Source organism: Dermacentor albipictus, chromosome 6 (genome assembly GCF_038994185.2).
Source record: "Dermacentor albipictus isolate Rhodes 1998 colony chromosome 6, USDA_Dalb.pri_finalv2, whole genome shotgun sequence".
Lineage (NCBI taxonomy): Eukaryota > Metazoa > Arthropoda > Arachnida > Ixodida > Ixodidae > Dermacentor > Dermacentor albipictus.
The window spans coordinates 82,611,761-82,628,377 of record NC_091826.1 but is presented as its reverse complement, the minus strand read 5'-3'; the positions used below and the strand labels follow the sequence as shown (position 1 = coordinate 82,628,377).

The window sequence follows — 16,617 nt, the reverse complement described above, 5'->3', positions numbered from 1 at the left end:
CTTTTCTTCCAAGTACAATAAAGATATTCAAAATCGGTGCAATGACTGCCAACAAAAATGATTTCTCCAGAATTCCCATGTATATTGACAGGAGAGGCCGAATTAAAGCTTCCCCTTACAAGGCCTTCAGGTAGCATGCGTAGGTTTATTAACCAGTTGCCTTCACCCAAAATGATCAAGTACTCGTGACGCCTGTGGCAGAAAGGATGTTCCACATCCGCCGCCAAGGTTTGTGAGTGGTGGCGCTGGCTAACACTCCCAGGGTTCTAGTAGGAAACATAGATACACAAGAAGGTAGATGGGAAAATGGCGCCGCGATAGCTGAATTGGTAGACCATCGCACGCATACCGCGAAGGAGTGGGATCGTTCCCCACCTGCGGCAAGTTGTTCTTTCATCCACTTTCATTTCCATTAATTTGTCATTTCTTTAATCCATTTGGTAAGTACAGGTAATTTCCCCCATGTTGGCCTGGGTGTCAGTGTTTGTGGCTTCTTGTGATATGATTAATAAAAATTGGGGCTCCTCGGTTAGCCCCTTTTCTTCTCGTTTATTACAATTGGGTATGTATGATGGTGCCGCCGGGTGTGTGGCCCAGGAGCCAACGGGCATCTGCCACTCATCAATAAACCTTTTTTGGCGTCAACTTGGGTCACTGCAAGTATCACAACGTCACACCTCCACGGTGGCGTTTACGTAATGCGATTTTTCTTGAAAATGAGGGTCGGCGCAAAGCCACCTTTTTGGTCGGCGTCGACGATGCGACATAGATATGAATAAGTTTTTTTTTTTTCTCGACTCTCAAAAGGCACGTTCTTGCCCAATATGACATGCAACATCGCGTTTGTACTTTTAAGGGCTTTCCCTGAGAGACATTGAGCTAAAACGTTCCCGCTGCTACCGAAGCGGTGTGCGAGGACTGTTCTGATTTTCTCGTGAATCGTACAATGACGAAGTATTTCTCGGAAGACTACAAAGGTTGCCAGAGTGACTGCAGTGGTTATGAGCGATAACATGAAGGCTTGTGAGTGCCTCATTCGGTTCCGATGGTACTGTGAACCGGAACTAAGACATCCCTGTGTGTAGACGCTATACGATAGAACCCTCGACAGTGCTAACTACAGTTGAGCACCGAACCCAATGACGTGTATTAGCGGTGAGAGCTTGGAGGGGAGCCCATAGGGGAGCCCTCTCGCGAGTGACGTCACGGCCGGGAAGCCGCTCACTCCGGCTCGCTCGGCTGCCGCGCGCGCTGGTTCCCTTCGTGCATGCTTGGGGTATTGGTGGCTCGAGCCGTACTTATAGAAAGATATGTCGACTTCTTTCTGCGGCCATGACTGAACCACAGTTCCTTCTTTAAAAGCGCGTGAGTAGAGAAAATTTGCGGCTTGTATATCGCAAGCTATGTACCGTTGAAGGGGTCTGCTGGTTTTGAGAGGCATATATGAGCCGTGTCTGTCCATAAATGTTGCGTAGAAAATGTCTGCAATTTCAACGCGCGAAGTTGAGTATGATGCTTGACTGAACACTTAACATTCCATTAGTACTTAGCTATGATACATTATATTTTACACGAAAAAAAAATCTGGGTATTTGGTGTCAACATGTTATCCGTGTTACAAAGACACTGCCCACGAAGTTCTCATCACGATTATTATAACTCTGGTGAGTTGTTGTAGTTAAATATGGCCACTTTATTAATGCGTAAAAGAAAAAGTTGGGCGCGCATTTTGTATGAAAAAGTTTGCTGCTATATAGTTTCACCGCTCTCTGAAACAGGCTCCCACAAAATGAATTGCTCATGGCTGCTAACATGACGGCGCGTCATGTAGACTGTTTGGACACATTATTCACAAATATCATAGTAGCAGACACCTGAAAGAAAAGTTTCGTGGTTAAGGTCGAGAGCCAATCAAATGCAAGCAATGAAATGTTTCATGGTGACCCTCAGTATATAGTCTTTATCGACATGATGGCACACCCCTCACGCAACGGTAGCAACCGACTGTCGTTATGGCGAGACACACTTTGTTCGCGAAACCCATCAGTTCACTACAACTTCGAATTGAAGCTGTGAAGCAGTTTTTTAGAGCGCCAGTTGCATGCCTAAACTCGAGGTACTACAGCGCAGCTTAGGGTGCCTAGAAAAGGAAAATTCAAGCACCTTCTGCCTCACCATGTCTCGACCCAGCGTTGTTTGATTATACAAACGGATAACTATCCATTTCGTCTTTACACAAAAGAGAACGTCGCAAACATTCATAAGGAAGACACCACAAGTCTTACATATTTCACTTGATTTTTTGCCCTCCACCGGGTAGTGCGGAATATGTCCCGTACTACTAATGAATGACGCTTCGGCTTCTTTCTGGCTGCAGGCATATGGTCCAAAAGGCGTATTTCACTAAAACATTTGGGCAGAGCAGCCTGTGTCAGTTCGCCATGTATATTCCTCAAGCGACAGACACCAGTAAATTCCTCAAGTGAGTTGAACGTGTAGCACGGAAAATGGAAAATATAATGGCTCATCCTTTTCCTATTCTGCAAGCAGCTGTAAGCCTCAATTAGCTTTACTTCAAATTGCCGCCGCTTAAAGCAAACACGTGAAAAATCACCTAATTTGGAGAAGCAGTTCTTTTAAAGAAGCAAGTGGTGCTTGTAGAATCTAAACTGCAGTGTTAGTTAAGTCCTCATCTAACTGCCGAGAGTTTCTGGGAAGAAATGCAAAAATTCAATATTATACCATGAGCTACCCGTGAGGAAACCTGTTCTAAGGGATTAAAATCAAAGTAACTGGTGTAGAAGTCCTATATAGCCAGCGTTTGTGACATACTTCTTGCAGCGCGGCAGGTATGGTATCATAACTACATTCCTATATTCTATATTTTTGAGGTTGTCCATCCGCGCATGAAAAACTCGCAATGGGCTGGCCTGCGCTCCTTCGGCTGTCACTGTAGCGTTGCCTTTGAGAACTGTATTATCGTCTAAGAAATCAGCTTTTTGAATAAATTTTCGCGAACGAAGACGTCGCAAAAATATATTTGAGACGACTGCCACAAGTATACAAGAAGAGGGAACGAGAGCGAACAAACGAAAACATTTCAAAAGGAGCCCGGACACCGCCCGAACTGCAGCAGACGACAGGCGCGAATCCGTGCCCTGATGTCACGCGAGCGGCGCTCGCAGCGCCCTCTATAGTTCGTTCTCGGGGCCAATAACGAACAAATAACCCTGTCCCTGTTCTTGTGGGAGTTGTACGCTGCGCGACCTTTACAATGAAGTGACCTGTATGATGAAGGATTTCGGATTCCCCAAGCCCTTCGTCACGAAGGCGTTCGACTGCATTACAATTCTTTGACACGGCTGGCACGTATACGTCGCGTCCCCATAGCATGAGCTGGAGCACTTGTGTGCGCTCTAGTTTCCATTCGGCCACTACAATTAATGGTTTTCTTCCTTGCGTCATCATCGGGAGCGTATCAGTTTGTCCCATTCTCGCCTCGTGGTAGCTAACGCTTTGGGACGCTGTGTTAAGCTGCCCGCCCGCCTTCGGGGTCGGCTCTGATTCCCCAGTCCTTTCCCCGTAGCTGAACGCTACGAAGAGGCTTTGTATCGCCTTCGGGTTCGGCTTAGGTTGTACAGTCGACCAAAAAAGTTTACGGACCAAGAGATCTGCCAAAAAGCTAAATATCTCCTCAGTCTCAAGACACAGCCTGTTATTCCCATTTCCAGCCTTTTGTGGCATATGCGAACAACATTGTGATGCACAATTTTACTGGCTGCTTTTAAAGGCTGCTCGTATATTTTGAATTTTCTGAAATCCCGTGGTAAACTTTTTTGGTCGACTGTACCTTTTCTTTTTGGAGTAAAAAATTCGCTGACGATTACGATACTCCCTAATGAGAAATCGACACACGTTTTCATTTCGGGATATATTGACTGGCGCGGGCAATCTGTCTCGTGCGGCCCATTGCAAACGAAGCGAAGTGCGGCGCGACTGCCTCGCCAATCGACAGATCGCGAGAGGCAGCGCGCGGGCGACGCGTGGCCGCGATTCACAGCAGCCGCCGCAGACAAACAGAGCTCCGCTCATGCAGCGCTTTGTTTCCATATATGGCATGGGTCGACGTGCTCTCCGCATGCCATCGGCGAACAGGTGACGGCCCACTACTCTGGCGCCCTCTCGTAGCCGTCGTCGCCACTGTGCCCGTCTTGCGCGGCACTAGGCTATTCTGCTCACGCTTTCACCGTACCCTCCCTCTCCGCTTTCCTCCTCGCGCTCTATTCCCTCTCGCCGTCTTGCCTGGCTGCGCTCCGCGTTCGCCCTTTCATCTTTCGCTGTGTTCGTTCGCTCGGTTACGCCGACGCCGACGGTCAACGCAGGAACGGGCGCCTAGGAGCTGCGCTTTAAAATTGTACTGAAAAAGGAGACGTACAGTCGCGGACAGAATAAAATGGACCACGGGATCTCCGAAAACGTTCAATTCCCGAGCAGCCTGTAGCAGTAACCAGTAAAACTGCCCACGACAACGTTGTTAGCATATTCTAGTCGAGGTCCAAAATGCAAACACCAAATTGCGTTGTGAGGTTGCGGAGATATTCAGCTTTTTCTTAGATTTCATGGTCCATAATATTCTGTCCGCGACTGTACGTCTCCCCTCTTGAGCTGCTTCGCCAATCGCACATGTGTCGGTAAGTTCTAGTTCTCTGTCCATTGCAATTATCTTTATCTTTGAAATGCTTTGTCATTCTTAATGCCCTAGAATCTAGCCCAATTTTCAGTCATGGTCCATTTCACACAGCTTAGCGCGACGAGAGCCGCCAGTGGCGGCAACACTCCGATGCGTTTGCGTCCGCCGTCGATGCACAGCAAACAGTCATGTACAGGACGCAAGTAGAGTTGGGAAGCGCGAGGAGGGAAAATGTGCTCTAAAAGGAGGACTGATCCGCTGATAAGACGGCAAAATGGCGACTACAAATCTGAGTGCTGTTCTTCGTAGCCCAAAAGCTGTTTTATATGCTGCGACTGGAACGACGAAAATCGGTAAACGAAAGTTTCGTAAAAACGAAATTTTTACAGGGCCCATTTCACATGATTGCGATTTCAACAATGCGACTGGTGCGACGCCCAGGGTTGCTTACTGCCGGGTTTCGTGGCACACGCTGCTCAATTCTTTTATGGTAATGAATAGAAAGTTTACATTATATTATTGTTGACGTTTCTTTTTCAGGAGCAAATAATATGTGTGTTTTGTTTGTTTAACGTGTCGAAGTTAATATTTGTTTTGGAATGCGCAACGGTGGTTTCTGAAGCTCAGTAGGATGAGGCACGGCGCACGTAAACAGCTGTTCGCAGCTGGTTCAGCGGCATCGGGCTGTCCCATCTGCCTTCTATGACCGTTTCGTTGTGCCTGCGCTACAACAATCTACAAGATGGCCCATCAACAAGTTCATATAGCTACTCTCACCGTACGCATATGCAGTATTTGGAATTCGGCTGCCACGGAGTCGTCGTGTCAGCTCAGCAATATCCTCGCACTACCCGCGCTCAGCGTCGGTTTCTGGAGAAATGATGTGTGTATATTGCTCGCGATTGTGCATATGTGGTGCCTGCTCCTAGCCATATTCTTGGACCAAATGCAATAACAAGCCTTAACCCGAAAGCCTGCGGCTGCCCCTGAACGAAGCCGCAGATTATCTGTGGGATTACTGAACGTGGAAGGGCAATTGTGTTGTGAAATGCAACCTTAGCGCTAGCCTAGTTCGTCCATCGCGGTGCGAGTGCTGTGAACACACATATATATATATATATATATATATATATATATATATATATATATATATATATATATATATATATATATATATATATAGTCATATAATGAGAAGCCAACAAAATTGTTGGCTTCTCATTATATGACTAATAAATATCGGGTCCCTCGGTTAACCCCCTTTCTTCTCGTTTATTTATATATATATATATATATATATATATATATATATATAATGGAGTCCTCTCTCAATATTTCTAAAGGCGGAAAAGCCGTCGCATCAAATTTTTTGAGCAGTTACCGTCACTTTTGTAGAAACCTGTACGTTGTACCATAGCATTCTAAAAGACATGCTTCTCGTCCACTTTGTTCTCCTGTGTCTCGCGCTGGTAGCATACTCTGAACTTCTAACAAGAATGCCATATCAATACGCGCTATCCATAATGCAGGAACGTAGGCCCACGGCGGGCGCACTTGCCGTAGGGTTTTTCACCTATCTGCTCAGCCTTGCACGCCGCTCACGGTTAGCCTGTTCTGTGGAAATAAATATTATTATTATATCAATGTTATTAAATATTATAGTTCCTTCATTATAATTTAAAGCAATCATCCAGATTTCTTAAGCTAGTCGTGCATTTATCCTGTATTAGATAAACATTGTTACGAGAAGCTTATATGGGAGTCATTTCTAACTAGATTGCTCAGCCAGAGAAAGTACAAATGAAAGCCTCAGCGTTTATTCCTATCTGGCATTCCTAACCAGATTATATTTGCAAAATTTTATGCCTGCTTGCACTGCCTGCGATTCAATGCTCAAAGCTGGAAAAACTGATTCCTTTTCTTGCTGTCGAAAGGCTGCTTCAATGCCCATAGCAAGGTATAATTATTCATTTCGAAAATGTTAAGCTATGACTATATCTCTAAACTTATCAATGCCTTTTTGGTCCATGAATGCAATTAGGTTTTCGTTTTCTCTCTCATTAACAGCCATAAAATGAAACTCTTCATTTTCATAAGTATCAGGGTGCAAACATACTGGAGTTCGTCCTGAGCATTTGTCCGCATCCTATAGTGTGCGTGTTTGTATCAAATTCTGGTGTTGCAATTGCAGTTATGTACGTACTTTTTAAAATATACTTCTATGAAGAGTACGCCCCATCCGACAACACCTCCTCCTCTGCCCCCTAGGCCTGGGGCAATTCAATCTAATTCTGACAAGGCCATGGCGGAGAACAATGCAACTTGGTCCTCACTACTAAAGCAACAGCCAAAGCCAGAGCAACAGCGGAAGTCACAACCGAAGCCACAGCTGATGCCGCAGCCACAGTCGGTTGTACAGCCGATGCCACAGCCGGAGGAGATGCCACAGCCGGAGGCGACACCACAGCCGATGACACAACCGGAGGCGATGCCGCAGCTGATGCCACAGCCGGAGCCGGAGCCACGTCAAGTGATACAGCTGCGCACGGCTGTAGAGCGAGCAGGGCGGCTTCCTTACAAAATGCCCGAAGAAGACCGGCAAGTCGTTATGATGCTCCGGTCTCTGATGAATACCCTTCGAATACTCTTAAATAACCTGCACACTCCGTCAGCGCGAAGTGCAATGCAAGTGCTGGATGCTCTCAGTTCAGTACTTGCAACTCTTGAGTAAGCATCATGGCTCACCCGCATCATTATATTCGCACTGAAGTCAGAACGGCCGAGGTTCAGCTTAAAAATATACTGCCACGTACTGCAACGTAATACTGACGCCCACCGAATCCTTGATCTTCACTGGTGACTTCAACGTGCATCACCAGCTATGAACCACCGAGATTGACGGCAGCCTAACGTATCGCCGGAGCACTTGCTTTGACGTGACTGATTTCCAAGCACCTTGCTGCGTGCACAGACAGTGTTCCCTCTATCCCGCTTTCCTCTTCTGTTCCCCCTTTCCCTTCCCCCAGTGTAGGGTAGCAAACCGGACGATCGTCTGGTTGACCTTCCTGCCTTTCCTCTCTTTGTTATCTCTCTCTCTCCCTTACAACACACTAAATTATGGAACTTGGTTTTCAAATCTACAAGATCTACCACATTAATAAGCAAAAAAAAACCAGATTCAGCGCACGTGTTGGATTCTATGCGAAGTGAAGTCTTTGTCAAGTGGTCGATTAAATGCTGTTAAAGTAACTGCGATATATAAAATTCGTCTTATCTTCAACAATCCAACATGTCACTTTTCGCAAGGTTTATTTCTGCACCGCATAGGTCACAACCTTAATGTCATGTAATGTGTATGCATTACACTGTTCACAACCTATACCAAAATGCTAACGGCGGTTAATGTAGATGCACACTGCAAGACATCAACACAGTGACGTTTCTTGAGGAAGGCATGGTGCGAGGTTTATGCAGGTGAATTAAGGACATGTGCTTATGTACTCGTTTATTTATATACCTCGCAGGCTGCAAGGTTGGAGTATTAGGTGAGGGGGAATAAAAAAGTAGCTACAAAACGCAGAATTAAGGAGCTTCATAACTGTGTTTTACGAGCAACGCATAATTTATGCCGCTGCCCTGGAAGAACTGTGAATGAAACCGAGAAAAAATTTAACATACATGAGTGGAGGCCAGAAACTATGGCAGTGGCCAATGTCCTGGCGAAGTGAATTGTGTGGGTGAATTACTACATTTGTAAAAAAAAAATATCCTTAGCAAGTGTTTGGAAGCATTATATGTGCGTATGGCTTCAAACGGAATAGACGTGTAGGGGCGATGTTTTCAAGTATGTGAATAAATTAAACCCATCAGACTCGTATTGCAACTACCCGAAAGAAACAGCTGCGCTGGAAATTATTGGCTGTGAACGTGCAAGGCTGTACAAGTATGCTGCAATCTTTTTTTATTCTTCCGCATAAATGGAAGTAGTTATTTCTTTATTTCTGATGATACAGGTGCTGTGCTGTTTGCCAAAACTAAAGGCAAATATTTGTTTAGGGAAGATATGAGAGTTATTAATCAGCAGAGATGATCGTGACAGTGGAAGAGACGCATTACGAGGAGTGAAAAGCGAGAGTAGTACGTGCCAATATTTACTTTAAATTTATTTGTGAAGCCTGAAAGGTATCGAGTTGGGGCATTACATTCTCCCAAACGTGGTAGTTTCTCTCTTAGAACAATAATATTTGGGATTGTCCCGTGCTCATAACGCTACATATGAAACTGCTAGTCGTTTGTAGAGGGTGTACCACGTACGGAACGGGAAAAAAATGGATAGAATATGGGACCGGTCACTTAGCCTCGTCTAGCGAATTAACCGCCTATCTTTCTTGCACCCACCATAAAGAAAGATAAAGAAACAAGCATTGTTTGAGTCCTGCGTAGACGCAGTGTCGCTAAACCCACGCTTCGCGTACGAAAAGCCCGTTGAGTACCCAATTCTAAACATCCCTATTTATCCCTTGGAACTTGGCCCCTCACGTGGTTTCCAGACCGTTCAAGGCCTTGCTGAAGGTACTATTAGTGGCAATCGTTTTACAGGACGGCTCTCTGTGCTAGTAGGCTTGTGACTGCACTGCTAGTAGGATGCGAGAACGTCACGTGGTCTTGCTACCAGTGTTTCCACTTCGGTGCGTGTTATGGCGCCTCCTCGCAAGGCGAGAACCGCTGCTGAAGAAGCGAATCGTAGAGCTACGCGTGCGGCTGCGACTAGGCCACGTTGGGCTCAGCAGACCGCTGTGCGGGGAGCAGCGCAAGCCGCAGCTCGCCGTCGGCAGCGGGCGCGCAGTTCAGTTCATTCTCCTGTAAGCGAGGCGAAGAGACTTCGCCGCGAAGACCCCTCTAGTGATTGCTGCCGAAAATGCGGCTCGACAGCTTCGCCGCGAAGACCGTCAAGTGCATGCTGCCGAAAAAATCAGGCACGACAGCTTATTCGCAAATTAAAACCCTACTTTCCGTGGACTCGATACTTGCAGTTGCTGTCTTGGAGTTTACGATGGTCACCTGTGTAGCCGTACCTCCAGCTTACGCTGCGCCTGTGCGGCTTGTGCCGCGCAGGCCTGCGTCTCTTATTTTTGTTTAACAAGGTGCAAGTTTTTTGCGTCAAACATATTGAATAATATTGTTATGGAAGGGGCGTTAATCATGATAGCTACGAGTGCAATTAGAAGTTACATTCTTCTACTTGTATAAAAGCCAAACACCGCTCAATGCGCCTCTGGTGCATGGCTTCCTTTAAACACTCGTTATGGTCATGTGACACAACCACAAATTCCTTGAGGCTGAACTCCCTTAGGAAGCTTCGCGACAGTAAGACAAACTTATCGGTAAGGCTGTTCAGGATGTGGATGGTGAAGATCTTCTCGCTTCGGAAAAATACTGCAGGGATGCGTTCTCATGCAGGTGCTTGCACTGAATACCACAGCCGCCAAAATGATTGACACACGGACGAAGTTTCAGGAACTATGAACAAAAGTTTATTTACAGATATGACGATACGACAGACAAGAGGACTTTATTTGTCGCGACATTTGTCACAGGTAAACCGCGTTGCTCGAAGGGATCATCGGGCGGTTTCACGTGATTTCGAGATCTGAAGGAAATCATGCTCTCGTATACCTCTAAAACAACCTACATTCATTCTTCTTTTATTTTGAAGAATAGCAGACTTCCAGGGTCTTATCAATTTTTTTGTTCTCCTTGGATGCGAAACTTGCAATAATACTGCTCGGATGGCACAACATGACGTCGTAGGCGGCTCATTGTTCCATGTGCGCTCGTACGAGACTACCAAAAAGGTTTTCACATAGCGAGTCCGAGCAAAAAAATGGAAATGCAAGGGAAGAATAGGACGCTGTGGTTGAAACGCATATAGTGGGTGCCTCTGACGTCTCGCACCGCTCATATAGCTGAAATTTCAACAAAAAAAATATTGTGAGCTGGCCCACCTAATCGTATGTCAATAGCACATTGTCAACTAATCGCCGGACGATCCCTTGAACGAAATAACTCTAGGTGGCATTAAGAATTCTTCGCCCCACTCGCTGTGTTTGGTGGGGACTGTGCGCGCAAATTGTGTCGAGTGAAGTAAGTAGCCGAAAGCCTAGCATGTGCGCGTGCAGACACGGCATGGCAAACGCGCTGAATGAGTCTGCGTGACCACTGGCACTTAACATCATCATCATCATCATAAAAAACATTCTTAATATGCCAGAGTTACTAAGCGAAAATTGCACAATCTTGAGATACATTACATTCAAGAGCATACTGAACATTCATGCGCAAACATATGCAGTGTCACTAATTGGTAACTTTCATGCATAAAGTCCTTCCGCATTGCAATATTATTCGGCGGGCATATTATCGAATCGAAAATCTTTTGTAAAACAGTTACTGCATTTTCTGGACTGTAGCCGGTGGAATGTAATGGCTTAAATGTCGGATGTTCCTGCAATGAGGACTGTCTCCAGCTACGTAATAGGCAGGGCATCTCTTTGTAATGATTGGCAGGTTCTGCACCCGGAGACGCGCTACTTGCTGTCTGGAGTTTAAGCACCACTCGGGAATATTGTCCCTATATAGAAAGACAGAATGAGAGGCCGATAGCCTGCGCGTACCATTCATTGCACATCGCATGCGCATGGCTACGTATACACTTTCGATACGGGGCTACTTCAGCACTCAATGGGGTTTAAATACCAAGCTGCCTGTTTGCTAGATGTGCACTGCCCAATTGAAGAGTTCCTTTTTACACTTTGCTGAAGCTGAATCTTGCGGGCTATAGAATAAGCACAAGGCATGTGTCTGTGAACTACGGTAAATGTGAAAATTTAGGTCGTTCAATATTGTGCCATAGTTTGCCCCAGCGAATGCGGCACAGATGTTTTAAAACGTCGTGTTATGAAAGGTCAGTGGAACCAAACACTGCGCTTGCTTTAATAATTTGGTGTTCGTCATGTGTTCTTAAGCAGTAAACACGTCATTCTCCAAATCCGTCGTCCCGATACCGCCACTACTTCAAGCTTTATGTCGATATTCATCATTTGATACAAGACTGATTGATCACACGTGGTGTATGGGGCAACCCATTACGAACGATAAGCCACCAATCGGATGGCTTGGTACAATAGTAAACATGATACAAGAGCTGTCATAATTTTGCTTTTCTTGCTTGACACTTTTCTCCTCTTCCATTTGTACTTGATAACACGTGTCACACGGCAATATTAGACAAAAATGAACAAAACCTGAATCCGGCAACAGTTGCTCTTTAGCAGAGAAATTGTCGGAGAGACAATCGTAGAACGGGACAAAAGACCTGTATCTTTCGATTCAACACAGTTATGTATTGCTATAGATATACGTCCAGTTTTTATCGTCGAACCTATGCAGTCAGGAGTGCGCTATTGTGACGTCTAAATTATATAGAAATGCCGCGCATAGTCTTGTAAAGCAGTTTCTAGGAGATGCATACATACTTTTTGTTTTGCTTCACTAACGATGGAAATCTTGGTGAAATGATGGCGCTATGTGTGATTTCGACGAAGTGAGTTACGTGATACAAGCTATCCTAAAGGCGTGCTGAATTACGTTTAGTGATGCGCATCTAAGCGTGATGATGGCGCCTACGTGTGAAATGAAGAGCCGAGTCCTACGAGCGAGACATGGCTGCGAAACTACGGTTTTTCAATGGTCACGTGCCCATTTCGTTGACTCGTAAACATCCATTCTATGCGCGACAGCGGACAGACAAAAGAAAGCGTCTTTTGCGAGGTAGCGTTCTGCCAGCACTTCTGGATACGCATCATAAGCAGCACAGTGATACGGTAGGCCAGGGGTTTGCGACAAACGCGTGAAATACGAGGAAAAGCTGCACGGTATCTTTCTTTCTTTTTTTTCGATCTGTGAGGAAAATGGGTGAAAGCACCTCCGTTATACCGGAGTAAACACTCTTACTCATTTACTCCATTTCCAAGAGTTCTCGTACTTTCTCGATTGATGTATTTTGACTCTTTTTGTGGCATGGGCATCGTGAACAAACTCCACCGGTAGAGTCAACAAACATTATCAGAGAGTACGAGAAATGTAGAATGGAGTTAAATATGACACACGCACGCTTTACTCGCCCCCCCCCCCCTCCCTCTTTCAAGCCAAAGAAAAGAAATGGTTGTCAGCACTTCCTTGCCATCACAGTGTTCGTGCCCTTAAGGCCTCGTTCACGCTCCAGTTTATTTCTAATGTTGCTAGTTAAAGAGAGCTATAGCAGTTGACCGCAAACGTATCACCCTTTGCAAAATACCGTACTATCGGGGACGTGGATAGCATTAGCAACGCTGATAGCGACGTCTTGTGACTCTTTGCCCAACTGCACAATGTTCGAAAAGATTTTTTGAATAATTAATTAATTGATTATTGTTACATAGTGTTCTTTGTAAAGGAAAAAAGAAATGAATGATTAACGAATAGGTCGCTACTGACGCTTTACAATACTGTAGCAGTTATGCAGATTACAGAAGGCCGCTAACAGTAATAGCTAAGTGACCTCTCTGGATAAAACATACGCCGCAAGATGCCGCCACTAACCCGGCGCCATCTCACGTCAATACTCACGTTTGCGCCTTCGGCTGCCCGGTATTCCGTGTAAGGTAATAAGTCATACGGGCTAGCTAATGCTCTCTAAAACTCTCCAAAGACGTGTCTGTTACATATTAGCGCGAACACACCTCGGTAGACACTCTCGGAAAAGAAAAACCGCAGAGTTTCGCAGCTGTGATCTCTCGGAGAGCTCCCGCGTTGAATGCCGTTTGGTGGGACACTTTCCGTCACATGACGGCACGTGACGTCACTATCACGTTCAGTCTCTCTGCAGCTGGAGCCCATCGCTTCCGTGCGCGATGGCAGCTCCAGCGCCGCCAAGCGGTAGTAGCTACTCTCACACGAACGTCTTCTCGTGGCTCGGAACCGTGTCTACACGATGTTATCCCTCCAAAAGTTGAGGTCGACGTCTTGTATGCTACCGCAGGAAACCCTCGGGTTACTGCGAAGAAGAAAAAAGAAGAAAAGACGGTGGTTAGAAGAGAACGCACAATTTCAGGAAGTATGTATATATACACGTAGGGCAACAGTGCAAAGTCATACGTCGTGTCCAGATGGCAAACTAAATAGTGTTAACAGTTTGTCAATTAGTAACCAGCTCAGTTGTTTGGTTCGCGACATTCTGGAATTCTAGGCCGTGCAGGTCACGTAACGCAAAGAGCAGGTAACCGGTACGTGGTCGATTAGAATGACAGAAGGGATGCCTAGAGATGAGAGGCGCAGTCGAGGAACCGCAGAGGACTACGCAGTGTGATGAAATCGGGAAATTTTCAAGCGAAAGATGAAGTCTGATGGCGCAGGACAGGAGTAGTTGAAGATTCCTGGGAAAGCCCTTTTCCTTGGAGTGGCTATAAACAGGCCTAATGATGATGATTATGATGATGATTTCAGAATCGCGCACGCACACACGCGCGCGCACGCTGAACAGTGTGGGGAAGAAGAGTTGCAATAACGAAAAAAGTTCAAGCGATGAGTACTTAGCAAGGTTCAGTTACTTGCGACGGCTCGATTGGAAACAGCAACTGCTGGCAACTGTCTGTAACCCGAGTTGCTAGCAGACATTTATACTTTCGTTTTTAGGGCACGATTAATTTGCTGCAGCGCTCGGGCCGCAAAGTCCGCTCTCCCCTGCTCGGAGCCAGCGTTAGCATAAGCGCCGTGTAATCGCACGCGGGCTGCGCCACAATCACGCGGCGGCCTCACGGACCGGAAATCTGCGAGACCGAGCCCGCTGGCGCGTTCGAGACTATACGTTGAGCGCAGGCGGCAGAGTAAAGGACCGACACCGCGAGCGATGATTGCACCACTCGCGTGACCCTTACGAGAAAAGAAACGCAACATTATCCACCCGTTCCCGCACTTGTTTCTGGCGGAAGATGACGCGGCTGTGGCGGCGGCTTAGCCTCGTCCCCAAATTCTCGCTCAGCTTTCTGACCCGGACCCCGGAAACAACGGGGTTGCCGACCGTGCAATTTGGAACGCTTTGTCTGGTGCCCGTACGTGCGCACCCCCAGTAAGCACGTAAAGGTCGCCGGCAAGGGCGGTACGGAACTTTCACTTTCTCCCTTTCCGCGTTCACGGCGAACTGGTTCAGTGAGGGTTAGTTTGGCACGGTTGCGAGCAGCGGGTAAAGATACCCTTCACGTGTAAGGAAGCCGCGTAATCAAAGTTACATCATGGGTAAACACCAAGCTAGTTTAGTGCGGTGAACCGTTATTCTTTTTTAAACGCTGTATTTGCATTTATCCTTTGAAAGAGGGCTAGGCATTAAAGAATGGCAATGGAGGGCAAATATACTTTTGCTAGGATTTAGGAGTATTTGATTGAATCCTTTCATTTCGCCGTTACAAGAGTTTCTCCTTGAAAGGGAAAAATTGTCGCCCACCCATATGTAGCACGAAGCTACAAAGGCAACCCATATGGGTTTGTCAGAAAAAAAGATTTCGCAGTTGAGGAAAAGTTCGTTCTGGTCCAGGATTCTAAGAGAAACCCGTATGGATTTCCTTCGTAGCTTCGTGCTACGTTAGGGTGGATGACGACTTTTCCCTTTCGTGGTACTTCCTCCACCTTGCGAGGTTCCGCAGTTTCTCTTTGTTTATTACAATGTATACATCTTCACTGCGTTTTCATTAAACGCCTCGATGTTAGATAGCACCGGTCCCGTGTATATTGACGTTCTTCTAACCGTGTTCCTGCAGGTCCCGTGTATATTGACGTTCTTCTAACCGTGTTCCTGCACCGTGATCATCATGAACACCTTCTAACTGGCCCACGGCGCCATTCGCAATGAGGCTAACGTTTCTGACATCTGAGAAGTGTAACACAATTTCCAAATTTAGCCTAATAAACGTCAGAATCTGTTCACCAACTTTTTAAACAACTGTTGTAGTCAGTGTGTGCGCGCTCTTGCCCTGAGCATTGTGAGGCCTGGTGAAGCATTTATCAACCCACGAGACACTTTTAGGGTATTGAAACCACGAAACTACATCTCCTTATATGCATTAAAAGAGTACAGGCGCCTAAATTAGCATTTTCTCTGAGCTCCCTTGGGAAACGAAGGGTTAGCAGTCCTCATTAGTGTCCCTTAGACACGAGCAACGCAAAGGATGTGCACCCGCGTCGTAGGGTTTGCTGCAGTGCCCCAAAGCGGCGCGGCGAAGCGAAGCGGCACTCTTCGAGGTGAGTTTTCGGGTACACCCCTAGCACGGATCATATTGTAACGAGGAGGGAACAGTCGAAGTCACGGGACAGTCCAATCCACAGAGTCGCCGAGATCTGTGACAAACTGAATGTGCGAAGTCCTCGCGAGACAAAGCCGGACGAATTTCTTCTAGACTCGGCGACATTTTTGCTTCCCCAGTACCGATGGCACTCCGCAGTAATGTCAGCGACTGTAGCGCTGTTCTTGAATACCAGCAACAGAAAAGTGTCGTTGGCGCTTCTTTTTAGCCCGTGGGCGACCTTCTCCGATTTGGCTCCTTGCTGAAGAAGGGCTAAGATATCCTGGACGTAGGCTATGTAAGACTCATTGGGCGTTTGTGCACGAGTGGTCGAGTCCTTTCTTCGTGGCGCGCTGACAACCGTCCGGCTCGCCAAAAATGTCACATTTGCATGTAAAGGTCTTAGGCTGAGGTCGAGAGCGTCGCATCGTGCGTCTCATAACACACACCTGCTGCGCCTTGAGAATAAAAAATCACGTTTACGAGCATCAGCATCGGATCCCGGCCGTCTTGAGCACCGACTCGTTCAGATATACCAGTTCAGCCGGTCCTCAA

At 46.5% G+C, this 16,617-nt stretch overlaps 2 protein-coding genes across 3 annotated transcripts in view; one reads left to right on the top strand and one right to left on the bottom strand.

Moving 5' to 3' along the window:
• LOC139061250 (major facilitator superfamily domain-containing protein 4A-like) overlaps positions 1–16,617 on the top strand; it is a 457,040-nt gene that overhangs the window by 88,298 nt on the left and 352,125 nt on the right. The gene's annotated exons all lie outside the window — the stretch shown is intronic.
• The window catches only part of LOC139061248 (uncharacterized), a 185,020-nt gene continuing 178,604 nt past the window's right edge, over positions 10,202–16,617 (bottom strand). The window contains exon 9 of the mRNA XM_070540955.1: positions 10,202–13,784. Coding sequence (XP_070397056.1) covers positions 13,715–13,784 — 70 coding nt within the window. The 3' untranslated portion in view covers positions 10,202–13,714. The remainder of the gene's footprint in view (positions 13,785–16,617) is intronic.